The 21,297-nt window shown below is 37.1% G+C and overlaps 1 protein-coding gene across 1 annotated transcript in view; it reads right to left on the reverse strand.

Moving 5' to 3' along the window:
* The window catches only part of MAP3K15 (mitogen-activated protein kinase kinase kinase 15), a 115,173-nt gene that overhangs the window by 73,479 nt on the left and 20,397 nt on the right, over positions 1-21,297 (reverse strand). Inside the window, exons 2-4 of the mRNA XM_081278355.1 lie at positions 20,686-20,825; positions 16,625-16,648; positions 615-808 (exon numbers count right to left, since the gene is read on the reverse strand). Coding sequence (XP_081134481.1) covers positions 615-808; positions 16,625-16,648; positions 20,686-20,825 — 358 coding nt within the window. The remainder of the gene's footprint in view (positions 1-614; positions 809-16,624; positions 16,649-20,685; positions 20,826-21,297) is intronic.

The raw sequence follows: 21,297 nt of genomic DNA on the forward strand, positions 1-21,297 counted from the left end.
GGGAAGTGACCTTTCCCAGGCTACACAGCTAGGAATCATCTTACCAGGACTTACATTCAAACCTTTCTACCTGAGTGAGTAGTGCATAATACCTCTGATATAAATCTCAAAGAGAACATGTCACAGTACATCTCCTGAAGTCAGGAAAATATGTAGGTTCTCAAGAATATGAGAACTCAAGGTCAGAATGACCTTGCTGGGGCATTTTAAGAACCCCCATAACTAAGGGAATGTAAAATCATGCTCAGAAATGATCATGAAACAGAATCTCCAAATTGAAATAGATGGTTAAAAAAAAAAATCACTGATTTAACTTCCCTGTTTCCTAGAGGAGAAAACAGCCACAGAGAAGAGAAGGTATATGTCAATGTCACACAGGGAGTCAGGAGCAGACACAGGCCCAATTCTGACCTCCTAATTCCAGTTCTATTCTCTTTTGGCTTTACCTCAGTGACTCAGATTAGTGAGGCTGGATTCCAGGATGATTTTTAAATGATTGACCAATGCTCCTTATTCTCTGGGCATACTGGTAATTTCAAGGTGTACCACCTCTCTGAAAGGAAAGGTAAATTTTTACAAGGCTCCCAGGGCTGTTGGTGGATGGTAAGAATTACCATGAGGTCACATGGATGTCCTTGAGGAGGCTAATGAACCTGTCCACCAGGGGCATGCACAGCGGGCCCAGAATGGTATCCCAGTTGGGCTGCATGTACTCCGAGGCTCGCCTCTGGGCGTCACTCTCACAGCAAAAATAATCAGCGCATGGTGTCACAATGTAGGGGATGAAATAATAATTTCCACTAGATGCCTGGAAAAAAAAAGAAACAAAAATGATCCAGAAAGTACTTGTTGCAGAAGCACAGCTGTGACTTTGAGCAGGTAGGACCTGGTGGGATATGAAGAAAAAGATATTTCAATATGAACAACAAATTATGCAATATCACTACAAGTCTATTAGGCATAAAAAAGGAAACCTCTCAATTTCAAAAGCTCTATCATTTAAACAATAGGACAGAAATTTGGTTTCAAATGCTGAGCTGACCTGTAAATGTCTATGAATTTCACTGGCAGAAATGTTAGAGTCAGAAGTCTAAAAAAAAAAAAAAAATCAATTGATTCATTTTATGGCCCTCAAACCAGAAGGACTTGAACCCAGTGAGAACCAAGGATTACAATATGGCATATCATTTTTCTTTCAACATATATGAAAATGTATTATTTGATAATTTGATAATTTCATACAGGTGAAATTTAAACTTTCTTTAATAAAAATTTAGGTGAAGCATATATTTTTTAAAAATTGTTAATTTATATGTGGTGCTGAGAATCAAACCCAATGCCTCACATATGCCAGCCAAGTGCTCTACCACTGAGACCACAACCCCAGCTCTGGGGAAGCATATATTAATAACTATGATTAGTCTTAGAGATATTTTGAAAAGATCCACTGAAATTTTTTTTATAAAAAATTCAAATTACCTTTAATAGTAGGTAAAACAGTATACTTTTTCTATGGAATAATTATAGTTTGACTAAAAATCATAATTCTTTATAAAGCATAAACATCTTTAAATAGCATTATATCTATGCTCAATTTTTTAGCACATTTGAAGGTTGAAATATAATTCTCTAACAACACTCTTACATCATCATCAATCTTTTGCCTACACTATCATAAAATGCAACTAAGTTAAAATTTCAGACTTTTAAATCCCTGTATTTCTACATGAAGAATTTATATGATGCCAGAAATAGTTCAGTTTAAAAAATGTAAGAAGTCAGATGAATTAACGGAGGTATCTAGGTAGTTTTGACATAATATAGACAGATATATTTTTTCCTTTTCTAAGAATGGGACATAGAATAAGAACTAAATTTTCTTCTAAATTAAAAACAAATTCATTAGCTACACAGAAAACTGTCTGAATATCATGATCTCAGATCAAACAGCCCACTTTAGAAAACTTACAATATGGAGGAATTAGTTTCAATGACATGAAATATATATTTAAAAAATTTTACTTTTGAATAAGATCTGCTTAATATTTCTATCCTAATTTAAGACATAAATAATTGTATTGAAACCTCTCTCTTTTGGATGTTAGTGGGCTTCTACAGCCCTGTTATGACACATTTTGAATCCTAAAATATTTTGTTAAAAGAAATTACTGGTATTATTCCACTAAAACACATTTTTAGACCAGGTCAGCTAACTTCCTGTAAGGGCCAGATGATCAATATTTTGGCCTTTCATATCTCAGTGTCTTTTGCAACTCTTCCACTCTGCTGTTGTAGCACAAAAGCAGACTCAGACCATACACAAATACACAAGCGAGGCCATGTGTCCACAAAACTTTATATATGGACACAAATTCAAACTTCACATCTTTACATGTCCTGAAATAATCTTGTTTTTTCATATTTCCCAACCATTTAAAAGGGTAAAAAAAATAAAAATGAAAAAGTAAAAATCTATTCTTAGCTCCCAACCCATACAAAAACAGGTGATGGGTCAACATTTTAGACTAAACTTTCTTGTATTGCATTATCCCTGAAAAGAGGGTTTTCTGAGAATATTGAACCTGCTGCAAAGCAGCAGCTGGTGACCATCCCTGTGGGTACCAGCTATTGGCATTAACCCCCTCAAAATACAAATGCCAGTGTTATAAATAGAAGGCTCAAGAATTAAGGTGTGTGGGGGTGATTGCTGAGGAAGGTGGCTCAGATCTACTTCTTCATCAGCAGGAACTGCCTGTACCAAAAGAACAAAGACCCTTCCCCTCCCTGCAACACTTTTGAATTCTCAAAGAGACTCAAACTAGCCAACAAACTAGTAGGTTTGGGAAGGTTAGAGAAGTTTCTCCCTCATCCATGCCAGGAAAACCATGTTGCTAAATTAAATGCCATTTATAAATTCAGAAGTGAAAATATTTTTCTTCTATCTGAAATTGGTTAAGTCCATGGTAAAAGCCCTCCTATTTCAGATTGAGAGGGAGGAAAGAAAGGGCTGTGTTACCAACTTGAATCTAATGTATGAAATATGATATGTCAAGAGCTTTGTAATGTTGTGAACAACCAATAAAAAAATTAAAAAATAAAAAGAACTTTATAAAAAAAAAAGAAAGAAAGGGCTGTGTGGATCAGTGAGGTACAGAAGGTAAAATACCTTTGAAGAAACAATCCTAATTAAGCTGGGCTGGAGGTGTGAAAAGCTTCTCAAATTCTATCCCCAGAAAAAAACCATAACTAGTAAAACTTCTTTTTAATAAAGACATTTAAAAATGTAAAGTCTCAGCCGGGTGCGGTGGCACACAGCTCGGGAGGCTGAGGCAGGAGGATGGCAAGTTCAAAGGCAGTCTCAGCAAAAAGGGAGGCACTAAGCAACTCAGTGAGACCCTGTCTCTAAATAAAATACAAAATAGGGCTAGGGATGTGGCTCAGTGGTTGAGCTTAATCCCTGGTACCCCCTCCAAAAGATTAAGGCTGAAAAAGTGAAGATCAAACAAAGACATTTCCAGATAAACAAAATCTGAGATAAATTTATGCTAGTAGACCTATCTTACAAAAATACTAAAGGAAGTTCTTTAGAATGGAAGAAATTGAGAGTAGACAAAAAATTCTAATAAAAGTAGTTACATAGGCAATTATAAAATGCAGTATGATCATAAATTTCTTTTCCTTTCTTCTCTTAACCAACTTAAAAATTAAATGTAGAAAAGGATGTATATAATCCATATTTTGGAGTTTATAACATATAGAGAGATGTAAGCTATTTGACAATAATAATAAAAAGCATAGCACACAAGTGGGAATAAAATTGCTTTGGAATAAGGAAATGACACCAAATGGTAATTCAAATCCACAAGAACAAATGAAAAGGACAAAAAATGGTAAATAAAAAATAGATACCACACATATACTCTTACTCTCCTTCTCTCTCCCTCTCCTAATTCTCTTTCCTTTTCTTAGTTTCATTAAAATACATAATTGTGGGGCTGGAGTTGTGGCTCAATGGTAGAGCGCTCGCATAGCACATGTGAGGCCCTAGGTTCGATTCTCAGCACCACATAAAATAAATAAATAAATAAAGATTTTTTGTGGTAGTGGGGGGCCTGGGGTTGTGGCTCAGTGGTAGAGCTCGCCTAGCATGCGCAGGGCCCTGGGTTCGATCCTCAGCACCACATAAAAATAAATGAATGGAATGGAGGTGTTGTGTCCAACTACAAATAAATAAATAAATATTTTTAAAGATTTTTTTTAAAAAAGATAATTGTGGGCTGGGGATATAGCTCAGTTGACAAGAGTGTTTGCCTCACAAGCACAAGGCCCTGGGTTCAATCCCCAGCACCACACACACACAAAAGAATTATAACAAAAGTATTCATAAACATTACAAATAAATAATCATAAGCCTCTGTATGGTAGATAGGTAAATTGAAGGTGAACGATCAGATCTATTTGTAAAGAATTATTATAGCTTCAACTGTTTCCAAAACAAATGTTTCTACTGAAATCTTGTTTACATTATTCCTTTAGCAAACCTAGTCTTCCCAAACAGCACAAGAATAAACTTTGCCCCAGTCCTGCTCAAACCCTAAATAATGAGGTGTGAAAAATAGGATTTTGACAGCTATAAGATATGTGCTGTGACAAGTTGTTGTTCAAGGAGGCAGAGCAGCAGCAGCAGAGACCCTGCAGTTAGGATAGGAGGTGATCTTTGGAGCCAATTTTTAGCCATAGTTAGAGAAAAATGAGAAGAAAGAGAGGAAATGCATGAACTCTGAAACCAGCTGAGAGTTTAATAAACAGGACTGAGGAGACAGCAGGAATCTAGAGACTTGGGAAGGTAAAAATACTTCCTTTGAAAAAATCTTTCAGAAACTGTATTAAAGTTTAAGAAATCTGACAGAAAGAAATTGGAACTAATGACTACATTTTAAAAAGCAATTCATAAACTTCCAAATGAAAGCATAGGCTTTTGAGTGCAAGTACTTTTATTCTTAAAAAGAGGAAGAATGGGCCCAAACATCTCCAAATGATGAACCACATTCAAACTTTTGTTGGTGGAGAGACCAGAAACTTAAAAGAAAAACAATGATTAACATAATACATGTTCAATAGTGAACGAGGATCAGCTATTTTTAATTGTTACATTTTTAAATGAAAACATCTCAAGAATCCAGCTCATTAAAACAAATTTAACAAAGGCAGCTTAGTTTCCTACATAAAGAAGCATTAGAACCAGTGTTCTAGCCACATTAATATGTAAACTCTTATTCTAAACACTCTCCAAATATTTCTAAAAGGATGATTCTCATATAGTAAGTGAGGTCAGAGAGCAGAGTAAAAACCACTGATCTCTGACACTGTGGGGGTAGAAAGTGGAAGATACTGTAAAGTTTTGAGTTCCTAATCTAGCAATTGCAATTTTCCAGAACTAATACCATCTATAAATATCACTACCATGAACAAACCATCCTATATCATCACTAAAAAAAAGCTTAATTACATAGTCTTAAATGTTATGATATTAACTATATACACTTAACCATTCTCCTATTGCTTTACTTTTCAGTTTGATTTGAAATTTTCCTTCTAAGTACCACTAAGATGAACATCTTTGCATATAGCATCTTTGTACCATGGTGTTTTCCTAAAGATAGCTTCCCAGGAGTGAAATTACTAAAACAAGTATAAAGTTCTTGATGTGTGTGGCTTAGGTGTCATAAAAGATGAAGCAATTTATTTACACTCCCACCAGCAGAGTATGAAGACATGCCAATTTCATCACCCTCTAAACAGAACTGAGCAGTGTTTTGTTTTTTCACATATGTTAGATTAGGTGAACAAGAAAGACCCTATTAGCATTGAAATAAGAAGTCAGTCTCATCCCAACTCAAAGGATTCAGGGGGCCAAGGATTAAATCCTAGTACCACTCCAACCTAGATGTACTTATCTATCTAAATGTAGTTTTGATAACTACATTTCAACATAGTCTTCCTGTAATCCTTTGTATTTAAGCATATTCAAACATATTCTCAAAAGTAATGCATAGGCTCCTCCAGAATGAAAAAGGGATCCCACGTCCCCAAAAGGCTAAGCACTGCCTCTCAGGACTCTTTGCAGAGGCATCATATGGAACATCCCAGCTGTGGCCAAAAAATGTCAATGTTCCTTCATTGGATACACAAATAAAGCTTTCTAGTAATTCAGCATATTTCTCATCCACAAATAGCTGCCTGGATTATCCAGGACAGCTCAGGAGACCAGAGTATGTTGGAACCTCCTCTTGTCCATCAGGTTCTATCATGGCCACTAACCAAGGAGGCCAAGATGGAAACACAAACCAAGGGACCTAGTTAGAGCAGCACTTATTTTTATTTATGGCTAGTTGCTGGTGGCATAGCTGGTTAATAGCAGCGCAGGGTTTATAAATTAATTCTTTGGAGAAAATATGATATGTTAGAGTTTATTCCTGATGAACTTCATAATGAGACTTTCAGGTTGACCTTTCAGAGAACATTTTTTTATACTGATACAAACATTTAATCAGTCAACACATGGCCTCATCAGAAGAGAGGGGAAAGCATTAATGGCAGATGGACAGTGGTTTAATATCAGCCAAGATGAACTAAGTTCTGAGCACTTGCAGAAGAAAGCACATCTTGCCTGCTGGCAGGATGTGGTTCTTTGGATCTTGTAATGCAAATAAGTCACAAATCTTTAATGAAGACCAAAACTGAAAAAGCCCAGAAGACTCTGTCTAAGAAAATTTAGCAAGCTAAGGAACAAATATGGGGCAATACTTTTCACACACAAAAAATTTAAGTTTCATAAACATATCTTTGTCTAGCCAGTTAGGAGAGAAGTTTAAAAATCAGCACATATGGCCAGGCATAGTGGGGCATGCTTGTAATCTCAGCAGCTTGGGAGGCTGAGGCAGGAGGATTGCGAGTTCAAAGCCAGCCTCAGCAACAGCGAGGTGCTAAGCAACTCAATGAAACCCTGTCTCTAAATAAAACACAAAATAGGGCTGGGATGTGGCTTAGTGGTTGAGTGCCCCTGAGTTCGATCCCTAGTACCCCCAGTACCCACTCCAAAAAAAATCAGCACATATGCATGTCCAGAAAAATGTAGGTTGGTTTTTGTTTTTCATGATCAATGCAAAGAACATTCCACATTGTTACCTTTCCATATTTATCTGGTCATAGGAGGAATAAATATACAGAAGCTGTATAATGATTTCAATAGCAAAATCAGGCTACTGTACCACTTAAAAGTAAATGAAAATATCCCTGCTGGAAACCATGGAGTGCTAACTGACCTATTGCAATAGTTGATCCACTTTGTTCAAACAACTGAATGATTCTCATAACATGACAATTATTTCAAAGCTGGCACAAATCTCAGAAAGCACCCTATTGTCTCATTTTTTTTAGTTTTTAGTTGTTGGATGTTTATTTAATTAATTTATATGAGGTGCTGAGAATCAAACCCAGTGCCTCACACATGCTAGGCAAACACTCTACCACTGAGCCACAACTCCAGCCCCATTGTCTCATTTTATAGAGGAGGAATCTGAGACCCAAGAATGTTAAGCAACTGGCACACAGATGACTTAGAGCTAGACAAATCTCAGGCCTTTCCTCTCCCTTCCTAGGACTCTTGTCACTTCAACTTAATTCTGAAATGCCCTTAAATAAGCTATACAAAATTTGCAACACAAATATATGAGGGAATAGTGAATTTTAAGATATGTGAATTATATCTTAATTTAAAGAAAACAAATGGGTGTCCTGAATTCCAAGGACTTGTTCAGTTGGTAGGCAGAATTTAATATCAATAATGTGGTTCTGACATTGGTCCTGTGATATCTGATGTTACCCCTGTGATATTCAAGACGTACAGTGCAAAGTTTTTTATTTCACACCTCTAGAGTACTTCAATTTAAGAGAACAAACAGAAGCAAAAACATAGCCATGCAGGAAAAAACAAAAAGACTGTAATAGGGAATTTAAGATGAGGTAGAAATGATAGAAAATAGCCACACAAGCTAAATAAATACTCAAAGAGCAGAGATTTTTACATGATTCATCTTCTGTGGATAAAATAAAATTCTTCCTTTCCATCTCTATGGGATGAAGCCTTCCCGTTTGAAATGGAGTCTTTAATAATAAAAGTGGTAGAAAACTTGATTTTTCAACTCAGAAAACCCAAAAGACATGGAAAGAAGAAATTTAATTGACTTTTTACCAAAATGTCCCTAAACACTCTATATGTTTAATAATTTTGGAGCCCAGTTCATAGAAAACTTTAGACTTGTGGAAAGCAAGCAAGAAAGAACAGGAGAAATTCTGTTACCCTCTAACCATGTTCACAAGCCAGGAGGAAGACTTCCAGTATTGAACACAATGCCCTCAGTATTGCCAATGTGTGTTTCTCAAAGAATTTCCAATTTATTGGGATTATAAAGATAACCATTTTAATGGGAACAAGTTTCTCTTAAATCTCACCGATTTTCCAGAAAAAGAAAATCACCTAGTCCAGAGGTCAGGAACCAGATTAGTTTTTTAATAACATGGTTTTTAATAAAGTATTTTTTAATAATGTGATCCAAGCTTGGAAATTTAACATTGCTTAAAAAAAAAAACTGTGAACTCTGGCTTCAGGACATGACAAATGAAAATGTGATCTAGTGTACAATTCCAACTGTAAGTATTGGGTGGAACACCTCATTTTCTCTCAGTAAGTCTCCCGGGGACAGGGAATGCGCGTGTCCCCATGTTTCCTCTCTGGCAAGGTTAGGCAGTTTTCAGGTAATTACCAACCAATTCAACAGGAAAATATTATTCCTGTGCCTATCAGCCTTGAAGATCTATTTTTTTAGTCTTGGGGTATATATGATTTATATATTCTCCATATGAAATTCTTATGTGTGATAGATACTCAGATGTGCTACCAAGACCCCCTTTCAGGGAAGGATATATTGCCCTAGCTACTGGAAGTTCTTTAACCCCCAGTCCCTACTGTCAGCCCCTTCTGGAACTGCCTTAGTTGCAGAAAGCACCTTATCCAAGGTTACACTCTTTCTGATGATGGATGGATGCAGGGGTATAAAACCCTGGCCATCTTATCCTCACACAGGACAGCTCAGAAAGGCCAGTCAAGGTTGACTTCCTTTAGGGGTTTGCCAAGGCTGTCATTGGTCTTGCATCACAGCTCCATTTCTCCCTCTGCCCAGTGCTGTTTCATTCCCTCCCCTTGCCCAGTGTCAATCCCAAAGGCACTCCTTAATGAACCTCCTGGACCTTAAATTCAATCTCAGACTCTGCTTCAGGGGAAATCAATCTGTGAAATATGCTACAAATTCAAAACTGGTTATTCTTGCAAAGGAAAATGAAAACAAAGGAAGTTACAGAATACCTATGGACTATGTACACTAGTGGCAAACCATCAGGAAGTTCCAAGGTTTAACCAATAAAGTAGCCTCATGGTTGGCTGCATTTTCATTCTTTTGCTTTCATGAAGGTGCAACCTTGATCTGTCATTATATAAACAAGTTTTTTGAATTGTTGAAATGCTAAGATTGACTACCTTTGTTATGTCTGAAGCAAAAGCATAAAAATTGAAATGGATAAAAATACAGGAAAAGCAAAAAGTCATTTTTGTAAAGCTCTGGCTGAAAACTGAATTACATTTCAACTCAATCAAATATTGAATTATGAATTAAAATGTGATGAGTATTCACAAGATTTTTGTAACACTTTTTAATCCTGAAAAGAAAATTTAAAAAACAGTTCCATTTACAAGAGCATCCAAAGGGAAAAAATATCCAGGAATAAGTTTAAGTCAAGGAGGTGAAGACTTGTTTGCTGAAAATTATAAAAATTGTTGACAGAAATTATGGAAGATCTAAATAAATGGAAAGACAGTCCATATTCATAAATTGTAAGACTTAATATTGTTATCAATAAGCAATCTACAGATACAATGCGATCCCTGTCAATGGTGTGGGTTTTTATTATGCTGTTGCAGAAATGGAAAAGCCAATTCTTAAATTCATATGGAATTGCAGGGAGCCCAAAATGTCCCAAGAAAGGATGAAGAAGAAAAAGTTGGAGGACTCAGACTTCCCAATTTAAAAAATTACTTCAAAGCAACAGTAATCAAAACCGTGTGCCTTGTGTATAAGGCTAGACATACATATCAATGGAACAGGACTGAAAATCCAGAAATAAACCTTACATACAGGTTTAGTTGATTTCAGCAAGGGTGCCAAGACAATTCAATAGGGAAAAAGATAGCCCTCTCAAAAAAAAAAAAAAAATGGTGCTGGGACAACTGAATATCCACACGCAAAAGAATGAACTTGGACACCTATCTCATACCAGATATAAAAATGAACTCAAAATGGATCTGAGACCTAAATGGAGGTTTAACAGTTTTTAAAAAAATATAGGAGTAATCTCTTGACCTTGAGTTGGGCTAAAAGTTCTTAGACACAAAAAGGGCCTGATCCATAAAAGTAATAACTGATAACTGAATTGAGTAACTTAAGCCTCTGATAAAAAATCTTGCTTCCAGAACTCTTTCAACTCTACAGTGAGTACACAACCAATTAAAATGGGGAAAATATATGAGTAGACATTTCACCAAAGATGATCATGAATGACTAATAAGAATATTAAAAGATGCTCAACATCACTAGTCACTAGGGAAATGCAAATTAAAACTACACTAAGATATCACTTCATACTCACTAGAATGGCTATCATAAAAAGATGGACACAACCAAGTATTGATGAGGATGTAAAGAAACTGGACCTCTCAGTGCTGGTGGAAATTTAGAATAGAACAGTTCCTTTGGAATCATTTTTGCAGTTTCTTAAGAAGTCAAACATGTATAGACCATATGACCCAACAATTCCATTCTTAAGTATCTACCCAAGAAGAATGAATATGTGTGCGTCTTTATGTACACATATGTTCACAGCAGCATTATTCATAGTATCCCCAAAGTGGAAACAACCCAAAAGCCCATCACTGGGGAGAGGACCAATAAAATGTGGACTATCCATACAGTAGAATGTCATTTAGCAATAAAAAGGATAAAACTACTGATACATACTACATCATAGAAAAACTTCAAAAACATGCTAATTGAAAGAAACCAGGTGCAAAAGACCTCATATGGTATGGTTCCATTCACATGAAAAGCCCAAAAAGGTAAATCTATAAGACATAAAACAGATTAGAAGTTGTTTGGGTTTGGAGGTAGGAACAGGGATGGTCTGTAAAAAGGTATTTGAGGAGGTAATGGAAACGCTCCAAAACCAGATTATGGTAATGGCTGTGCAACCACGTACATTATTAAATAAAAGTCATTGGGGCTGGGGATGTGGCTCAAGCGGTAACGCGCTCGCCTGGCATGTATGTGGCCCGGGTTCGATCCTCAGCACCACATACAAAGATGTTGTGTCCGCCGAAAACTAAAATATATATATTAAAAATTCTCACTCTCTCTCTCATTCTTTCTTTAAAAAAACTTTTTTTTAAAGTCATTGAATTATGTGTGTTTAAAACAGGTGAATTTGTAGGTATGCAAGTTATACCTAAGTAAAGCATTTTTTTGGTACCAGGGATTGAACTCAGGGGCACTCAGCCACTGAGCCACATCCCCAGCCTTATTTTGTAAAGTTGTTGTTGTATTTTTTTTTTAAAGTGGTGCTGGGGAACGAACCCAGTGCCTCATGCATGTTAGGCAAGTGCTCTACCACTGAGCCACATCCCAGTCCTTCTGTTTTATTAAGAGACAGGGTCTCACTGAGTTGCTTAGTGGCTTGCGTTTGCTGAGACTGGCTTTGAACTGCCTCAGCCACCTGAGCTGCTGGGATTACAGGCGTGCGCCACCATGCCTGGCTGTAAAGCAGTTTTTTAAAAAAATATTTATTTAGTTGTAGATGAGCACAAAGTATCTTTATTTATTTTTATGTGGTTCTGAGGATTGAACCCAGTGCCTCACACATGAGAGGCAAGCACTTTACCACTGAGCTACAGCCTCAGCCCCAAGCAGTTTTTTTTTAAAAAAACAAAACCTGGTACATAAGAACATGAGCATCATTTGAAAAAGAGGTGAGCACAAAAGGTGATGTCATGTTTCCAAAGAGCAAAGGCACACAGAATGGCTATGGGCAGCCCAGCCTGAAGCCCTGAGATCAGCTTCCCAGCCTTTCCATCTCTGCTAAGCAACTACTTCTAGAAATGGAAATGAATGTGCCCAACCTTCTGCCAAATAAAGGTGTATTCAATGTGGCATCAGGCACATAACTCCCTAAAGACAGATCTCAAAGCACCTTGGTTTTCATATATTCACAATCACACAAATATCTGGCTACATGTTCAGGCAGTAGCATGTAAGCTGTACCCCTGACTGACAGAACTTTAAAGTTCACTCTGGCTACATTATATCTATGTGTGTTTTACCAAAATCTTTCCAAAATGATCACCAATGATTTTATCAGATTGTCTCCAGAAACGTCTGGAGTCATAAAACCCAGGCTCCCTGATTCCAGTGTTATCCCAATCCACATGCAAGAGACAACTAAGCAAACTCTCCTTAAAAGTCACCCAATTTACTTTGACATTCTGTTTTAATGTTTAATCGCCATTAACTGCAAGCTGTTCATTCTGCTGATCCAAACCATTTTTCTATTTGCCCTATTTCCACTCCATCTGGAGCGGAAAAAATAACTGTCTCCTTACTTTCAGAAAGAGGATAACATTTAAGGATAACCATTAATGGTATCTTCCAAGGTTTACATCCCTTCAGCATTTACTCTTTGGTACTATTTTCTAGCCTTCAAGTTATCTCAGGTCCCTTTCAAAATTCTTCTGAAGAGTGGTTACCAGCACTCAGGAAGGGTGTGAAAAAGGAGGAATGGAGCTTTAGAGGAAGGGTAGAAAGTATAGAGATGTAGCAGGATAGAAAGAATAACTTCCAATGTTCTATAGCACAGTAGGTAACTATAGTTGACAACTATTAATTGAATATTTCAAAATAGGTAGTACAGAGGATTTTGAATGTTCCCAACACAAAGAAATGATGCTTGAGGTTATGAACATGCCAATTACCCTGATCTGTTCATACATATTGTATACATGTATTGAAATGTCACACTGTACCCATAAAAGCATACAATTACTATGTGCCAATTAAAAATATTTTTAAAAAAATTTTTAGCTGTAGATGGACATAATACTTTTATTTTATTTATTTATTTTATGTGGTGCTGATGATCAAATCCAGTGCACCTCACGTGTGCTAGGCAAATACTCTACACCACTGAGCTACAACCCCAGCCCCCCAATTAAAAATATTTAAAAAAAATAAAAATAAAATAAAATTCTTTTGAATGCTGTAATTTTTCACACCTTCCAAGCATGATAACCAATATTGGGCACTGAATTCTAATGTAATTTAGAGACATTAGTTGTCAAATCCTGTAGAATAAATTAATTCCTAACAAACAATCAAAACACCTAGGAAGAATGGTGCCAAAGTGTGCTTAGAATTACTATGAATATTAAAGGAATTCCTGGGTATTTCAGAAGGGAGTATTTGCCAGAAGGAGAATACATAGTGGAATTATAACTGAATTCACTACATAGTATTGTAACACTAGAATTATAACACTACTTAACACTTATTATAACACTAAGTCTTTTAGAAGACAAAAATATTTCAAAGTGCAGGCCAGCCATGGTGGCGGACACCTATAATCCCAGTGACTCAGGAGGCTGATGCAGGAGGATTGTGAGTTCAAAGCCAGCATCAGCAATTTAGCAAGGCCCTAAGCAACTCAGCAAGACCCTCTCTAAACAAAATACAAAAAAGGGCTGGGGAGGGGCTGGGGATGTGGCTCAAGCGGTAGCGCGCTCGCCTGGCATGCGTGCAGCCCGGGTTCGATCCTCAGCACCACATACAGACAAAGATGTTGTGTCCGCCAAGAACTAAAAAATAAATATTAAAAAATTCTCTCTCTCTCTCTCTCTTCTCTCTTTAAAAAAAAAAAAGGCTGGGGATGTGGCTCAGTGTTTAAGCACTTCTGGGTTCAATACCCAGTACAAAAGAAAATCCAGATAGATAGAAGTATATATACACCCAACAGTAAGAAATGAAAAAAGATAGCTTCTTGCCTTCATGTAGCTCATTTTGTTTTAAGGAATAGTGTTTCATAGGCATTTCTTGCATTAAATCCAAGTTACAACTTTTTGCTTGTGCAATAAATATGGAACCACAGATGTTGAATGCTGGAAGGCATCCACAAACAAAAGGACAGAGGTCAACATTTCTCATTTTACTGATATGACCCAGACAAGGGTAGAACAACTGCCCAATGTGACTTAAGAGACGGATGCGACTCCAACTACACCTCCTGGGCCTCAAGCCCAATCTCCTTTGATTGTTCCCCCATTTCTCCATGAAGGAGGTAAAATGAAAAATCAAGATCTGGAAAGAATAGGACAGACTCCCATAAATGGAAAAACATCAGTAGGTCAATAGGACAAAACAAAATGACACATTGTCCGGTTTCTTTTCCAAGAGGAACTTGAAACCAGAACCTCTTGCCTTATTTTACAAACCAGTTTATAAATCCACATTCCAATGCTAATTGAACTACCTCACTTGCTTTGTTTCTAGAATTTCATCCTCTGGTGGGGAAGGAGGGTCCAAGTTTCCCCCTTAGGTGGGTATTTTTGTTAGGTGGAGTACTGGGGAGCCCCCCCTCCCCTGCTAGGGACCTTTTGTGAGGGGTAAAGTCATGCAAAGCTCCTACTCCCCTGCAGATGGCAACCTGGGGAGAGCTTCGCCTCCTGTGTCCTTTTCTTGGGTCCCTCTAGGAACTCCAACTAGAATAGGAAAAGTACTGAGAGACCCTTCCCTTGTAGAAGTGCTAGTAGGAGGGATGTTGAGATCCAAAGGAAAGGGACCAAGGCCCTGTCTAGAGTCTAGGTCATGGATTCTCAAATTACACCACCACAGATCTAGGGGAATAGGAAGCTTGGGGTACATACAATGGTATAGGATAACCCTGGCACAATTTCTGAGGACATAATCTTATTCAAATATTATTTATTTTATTTATTTTTTATTGGTTGTTCACAACATTACAAAGCTCTTGACATATCATATTTCATACATTAGATTGAAGTGGGTTATGAACCCCCAATTTTACCCCAAATGCAGATTGCAGAATCACGTCGGTTACACATCCACAATTTTACATAATGCCCTATTAGTAATTGTTGTATTCTGCTACCTTTCCTATCCCCTACTATCCCCCCTCCCCTCCCCTCCCATCTTCTCTCTCTACCCCATCTACTGTAATTCATTTCTCTCCTTGTTTGTTATCCCATTCCCCTCACAACCTCTTATATGTAATTTTGTATAGCAATGAGGGTCTCCCTTCATTTCCATGCAATTCCCCTTTTCTCTCCCTTTCCCTCCCATCTCATGTCTCTGTTTAATGTTACTCTTTTCTTCCTACTCTTCCTCCCTGCTCTGTTCATAGTTGCTCTCATTATATCAAAGAAGACATTTGGTATTTGTTTTTTAGGGATTGGCTAGCTTCACTAAGCATAATCTGCTCTAGTGCCATCCATTTCCCTGCAAATTCTATGATTTTGTCATTTTTTATTGCTGCATAGTACTCCATTGTGTATAGATGCCACATTTTTTTTTTTATCCATTCATCTATTGAAGGGCATCTGGGTTGGTTCCACAGTCTAGCTATTGTGAATTGTGCTGCTATGAACATCGATGTGGCAGTATCCCTGTAGCATGCTCTTTTAAGGTCTTCAGGGAATAGTCCGAGAAGGGCAATTTTTTTAGGATGGTGGTTTCTAGTTTCATTATACTATCTAAACCAACATGGCAATAAGACTAGGTAATCACAAGAACTTATAAGCTGAATCAGGAAACTTCAGTACATAATAAAGGAACAGGAAGGAGCAGAAGGAAGTAGAATTTCATCCCACTTCTTTTCAGCTTGTAGCAGGGAAATTCAGGCTTGATTCCCTTGTTAACTGGGGTATAAGTTCATGTTCCTTCATCATCAGGGAGACTTTGGTGAGGAAGTATGAGAGGTATTGACTCCAGTAAAAAGACTCTTGGTGGTCCATGGGAGTACAGGTCCAGCTCAGGATACACCTAGGTGGTTCCAAGCTCAAAGCCCTATGAAGTAATAAAGAATATACACCTGCCTGACCTTGCCTCCCGTCCCACACTTTCAAAGGGCCAAGTGGGGCCTAAGCTAACTGGTGGATTGAGGGATAGAGGGTTTCCAACTGTCCTCCTTAGAAACAACAAACACATGATTAGAAATCACCTTGCTACCTGTGAGATTTTCAGGCAAATATTTTATAAATTTACACTTATGGGCTGGGGTTGTAGCTCAGTGGCAGAGCACTCACCTGGCATGTGTGAGGCAATGGGTTTGATCCTCAGCACCATATAAAAATGAACAAATAAAATAAAGGTATTGTGTATATCTACAACTAAAAAATTATATTTTAAAAAAATTTACACTTATGAGGCTAAAAATTTGAAAATGTAATACTTACTGTGTTTTTTTGAGTTACCATATCCTGAAAAGAAAAACAAAAGATGAACATAGTTTTTCTAAACAGTTAATTTTCATAAGCATTAGTCAATGTTCCCTACATCATATAGTGCCCACCTTAAAACAAGAATTAATCATTTGAACCCCCACCATCTGCAAGCTTCAAATAGAATGAACGTCTGATAATCAAAAAATTCACATTCTATGGAAAACTAATCATGATTGTTTAGCTTTGGAAGTACTGGAGGGCATTTCTGCTTATGATGGTTTTCCCATATCAGTGACAATACTTTTGTCCAAAAGATTTATTTTACTTTTTGTAGTTGTAGGTGAACAACATGTCTTTATTTTATTTGTTTATTTTTGTGTGGTGCTAAGGATCCAACCCAGTGCCTCACATGTGCTAGGCAAATGCTCTGCCACTGAGCTAAAGCTCTAGCCCCCCAAAAGATATTTTGAGACTCATATTTGGGGCACTGAGTGCCCTGCATCCCACCTTCCCAGAGAAGAATGACAGTGACAGTAAGAAAGCACTTGGGAAACACTGTGCCATCCTGGGGTTTGAATAGATCAATGCAAAGGCTGCAGAAACACCATGGTCACCCTTCCTACAGAAAGAGTACTACTGGAAGTATTCCTGACACCCTATTAGAACTGTCTAGGCAGGTTCAAATTCATGTCCATTTTAGCCAGTTAACAACAGGATGGTTATGCAGACCTTGAGTATATATCATTTATATGCTAGAAACCAACATTTCTGCAAGAGAAAACATAATTAAATATCTTCCCTGTAAAACATGTTTTATATAATCAGAGAATCTTTTTTTTCAGCGATGGGGGTCAAACCCAGGGCCTCACACATGCTAGGCAAGCACTGTGCCACTGAGCCACATCCCTAGCCCAAGATTTCTATTTTTGATAAGAAGTTCAGATTGCTTCCTCTGGTATTAGATATAAATGACTAACTAACCATTTCCATTGTAGGAAATATTTGTCTGATTCGTTAAAAATTAAAATTTTTCAATCTCTAGCCCTGTAAAATAATTTTAAAATTATCTAGATCATAGAACTTTCCAGAGAGCTTTTCTAAAGCACAGCTGAGGAAAAATGTATTGAATTAGGAAAAAATGTTAAAATTTCATGTTTCCCATCAAAGTATAGATTAATAATCTATATACTTTCATATTTTCTAAATTCTAAGTATTCTAAATACTTCTAAGCACAGTGAAAAATCAGTAAAAGCAGCAGTTAATATCTAAATCTCTAAAGTTATTTAGGTTGGCTTATAGACTTTAAATATGTTTCTAAACTGTAGAAACTATTCTACAACATAAAGCACACTGATAAAATTTTCTTTTTTTTCACTGTCATACAAATGACTTCTTCAAATACACTATGTGCTATAACTACAGAGCACCTATCTACGTAAAATGCATGTGAGGTTTAACACATACAGATTATACATCGGAAGCAGGTGGTGTTTCTATCAAGAAATAATCTCAAACCAATATAGAACCCAGAAAAATTTGGCTAATATTAAATAACAAGAAACACATACACATACATACACACACACACACACACACACACACAGCCCAAGTATGGCATAAAATTGTCTTGTTACAGTACTGAGGGAGTTGGACACTTAAAAAGGATGTCTATAAAGGCCAATCTCTATTAACTCAAAATGGATCAGGGAACTTGATATCAAACCAGAGACTCTGCGTCTGATTGAAGAAAAAGTTGGATCCGATCTAAAGATTGTGGGGTTGGGCTCCAAATTCCTTAATAGGACACCCATAGCACAAGAGTTAACAACAAGAATCAACAAATGGGACTTAATTAAGCTTAAAAGTTTTTTCTCAGCAAGAGAAACAATAAGAGAGGTAAACAGGGAGCCTACATCCTGGGAACAAATCTTTACTCCTCACACTTCAGATAGAGCCCTAATATCCAGAGTATACAAAGAACTCAAAAAATTAGACAATAAGATAACAAATAACCCAATCAACAAATGGGCCAAGGACCTGAACAGACACCTCTCAGAGGAGGATATACAATCAATCAATAAGTACATGAAAAAATGCTCACCATCTCTAGCAGTCAGAGAAATGCAAATCAAAACCACCCTAAGATACCATTTCACTCCAGTAAGATTGGCAGCCACTATGAAGTCAAACAACAACAAGTGCTGGTGAGGATGTGGAGAAAAGGGTACACTTGTACATTGCTGGTGGGACTGCAAATTGGTGCCGCCAATTTGGAAAGCAGTTTGGAGATTCCTGGGAAAGATGGGAATGGAACCACCATTTGACCCTGCTATTGCCCTTCTTAGACTATTCCCTGCAGACCTTAAAAGAGCATGCTACAGGGATACTGCCACATCGATGTTCATAGCAGCACAATTCACAATTGCTAGACTGTGGAACCAACCCAGATGCCCCTCAGTAGATGAATGGATAAAAAAAATGTGGCATCTATACACAATGGAGTACTATGCAGCAATAAAAAATGACAAAATCATAGAATTTGCAGAGAAATGGACAGCACTAGAGCAGATTATGCTTAGTGAAGCTAGCCAATCCCTAAAATACAAGTGCCAAATGTCTTCTTTGATATAATGAGAGCAAATATGAACAGAGCAGGGAGGAAGAGTAGGAAGAAAAGAGTAACATTAATCAGTGACATGAGATGGGAGGGAAAGGGAGAGATGAGGAAAATTGCATGGAAATGAAGGGAGACCCTCATTGCTATACAAAATTACATATAAGAGGCTGGGTGGGGAATGGGAAAATAAATAAGGAGGGAGATGGATTACAGTAGATGGGGTAGAGAGAGTAAAAGGGAGGGGAGGGGAGGGGGGATAGTGGGGGATAGGAAAGGGAGCAGAGTACAACAATTACCAATAGGGCATTATGTAAAATTGTGGATGTGTAACCGATGTGACTCTGCAATCTGCATTTGGGGTAAAATTGGGAGTTCATAACCCACTTCAGTCTAATGTATGAAGTATGATATGTCAAGTGCTTTGTAACGTTGTGAACAACCAATAAAAAAAAAAAAAAAAAAAAAAAAAAGGCCAATCTCTAAACCCACTAGTTCTCATACCTGATTGCACATTTGGGAGGTTTAAAAAAGTCCCATGCCTGTGCAGCACACCCCAGAGATTGTGACGTGATTGTTTGGGGTGTGGCCTGGCTCCTGGGATATTTACAAACTCTCTGGGTAATTCTAAAGTGCAATCAAGGTTGAGAAACAGTGCTGTAAACAAACTATTAATTTTTAAATGATTTAACATAAAGCAGGATTTTCTAAGATATTCAACAATATTAGCAGAATTTTAGAATAACGCACATCAGACATTTATATTTTGCAAATATAAGCATTTAAAAATGTTCTATATGGGCTGGGACTGTAGCTCAGTGGTAAAGCACCCGCCTTGTATGTGTGAGGCACTGGGTTCGATCCTCAGCACCACGTAAATAATAAATAAAGATATTTTTCAAATGTTCTATATTATCAAAAATGTTTGTTTCAATCTTGCCAAAATACATTTCAGAAATTCTCAATATTACTGAATTGTATAGGAATACACTTGTTTTCAGTTTTGCTATGTTTTCAGATTAGAGTATAATAATAAATTAAATGCCGATTATATCTATGGTAAAATTTTCTGCTTATTTTGGTAACTGTTAAATATTTCCCTGTCATTATCCAAGTCAAGAACTAATTTTTATAACATGTAAGTTTGGATCAAATTGTCCACAAAGGGATTCAGAGTAGTGTGTTTGTGTCAATGGAAGTGAATATTTTTTGCTTTTTCTCTAATGAGCCTGGAAGTGCTCAGGTTGCCTGCAAAAGCATAATGTAGCAACGATGCTCACAGAGCAGCCAGAAATTTATATGTGTGAGGTAGAACCAGTGGTAGGAAAAAAGGTATTGCAAAAGCAATTTTTATTACTTTTCTCACATAATTCCTGTGCTATGTTACATTTCAGCTTGACATAAAATTCTGCTTTCCCAAAATGATGCACTCAGAGGAAGGTGAAAGATGTTCTTTACCTTCAGTGACAGTGCTGTGTCGGCATCGGTATCATGGTACAGGATCACATTATTGGCCATGTCAAAGCTTTCACGGACTCCAAGATGGTAGAAGAGGGAAGGCTGTCTGGAGAAGTCACTCATGTCTACAAAAGCAACATCTGAAATGAACAAGAGAGGGATGGGAGTGAGAGGACAGATGATCTGTCTACTTAATCTACTTGTTACTGATAACTAACAGGGAGCCATGGCAATTTGTATTTCTACCATTAACCTTTTAGGTAGAGTTGGGGAATGATTTGATTTCACTTAACCCATGAACTGTGGAAGAAAAGAAGTAAGAATTTTTAAAAAAACAACAAAAACCCTCTTCCTTTTTTAAAGTGATAGGAATATAGTCTCAAAATCAGCTAATGAATTTATCTTTAATGTCATTCTTATGAAATACATATCAAATATAGTTTGCCTATTTATGAAGCATATTGTATAATGAAATGAAAACCCAGGTAAGCCCAAGTCATTACATATACACTTCCCTGATCACATCTCCTCCCTCTTGCCCAGAGGAGATCTCTATCCTCATTTCTGGATTTATCATTTCCCTGCACATGTGTTTGTGTGCATACTATAGAC

Source organism: Spermophilus citellus, assembly GCF_964194105.1.
Source record: "Spermophilus citellus genome assembly, chromosome: X".
Classification (NCBI taxonomy): domain Eukaryota; kingdom Metazoa; phylum Chordata; class Mammalia; order Rodentia; family Sciuridae; genus Spermophilus; species Spermophilus citellus.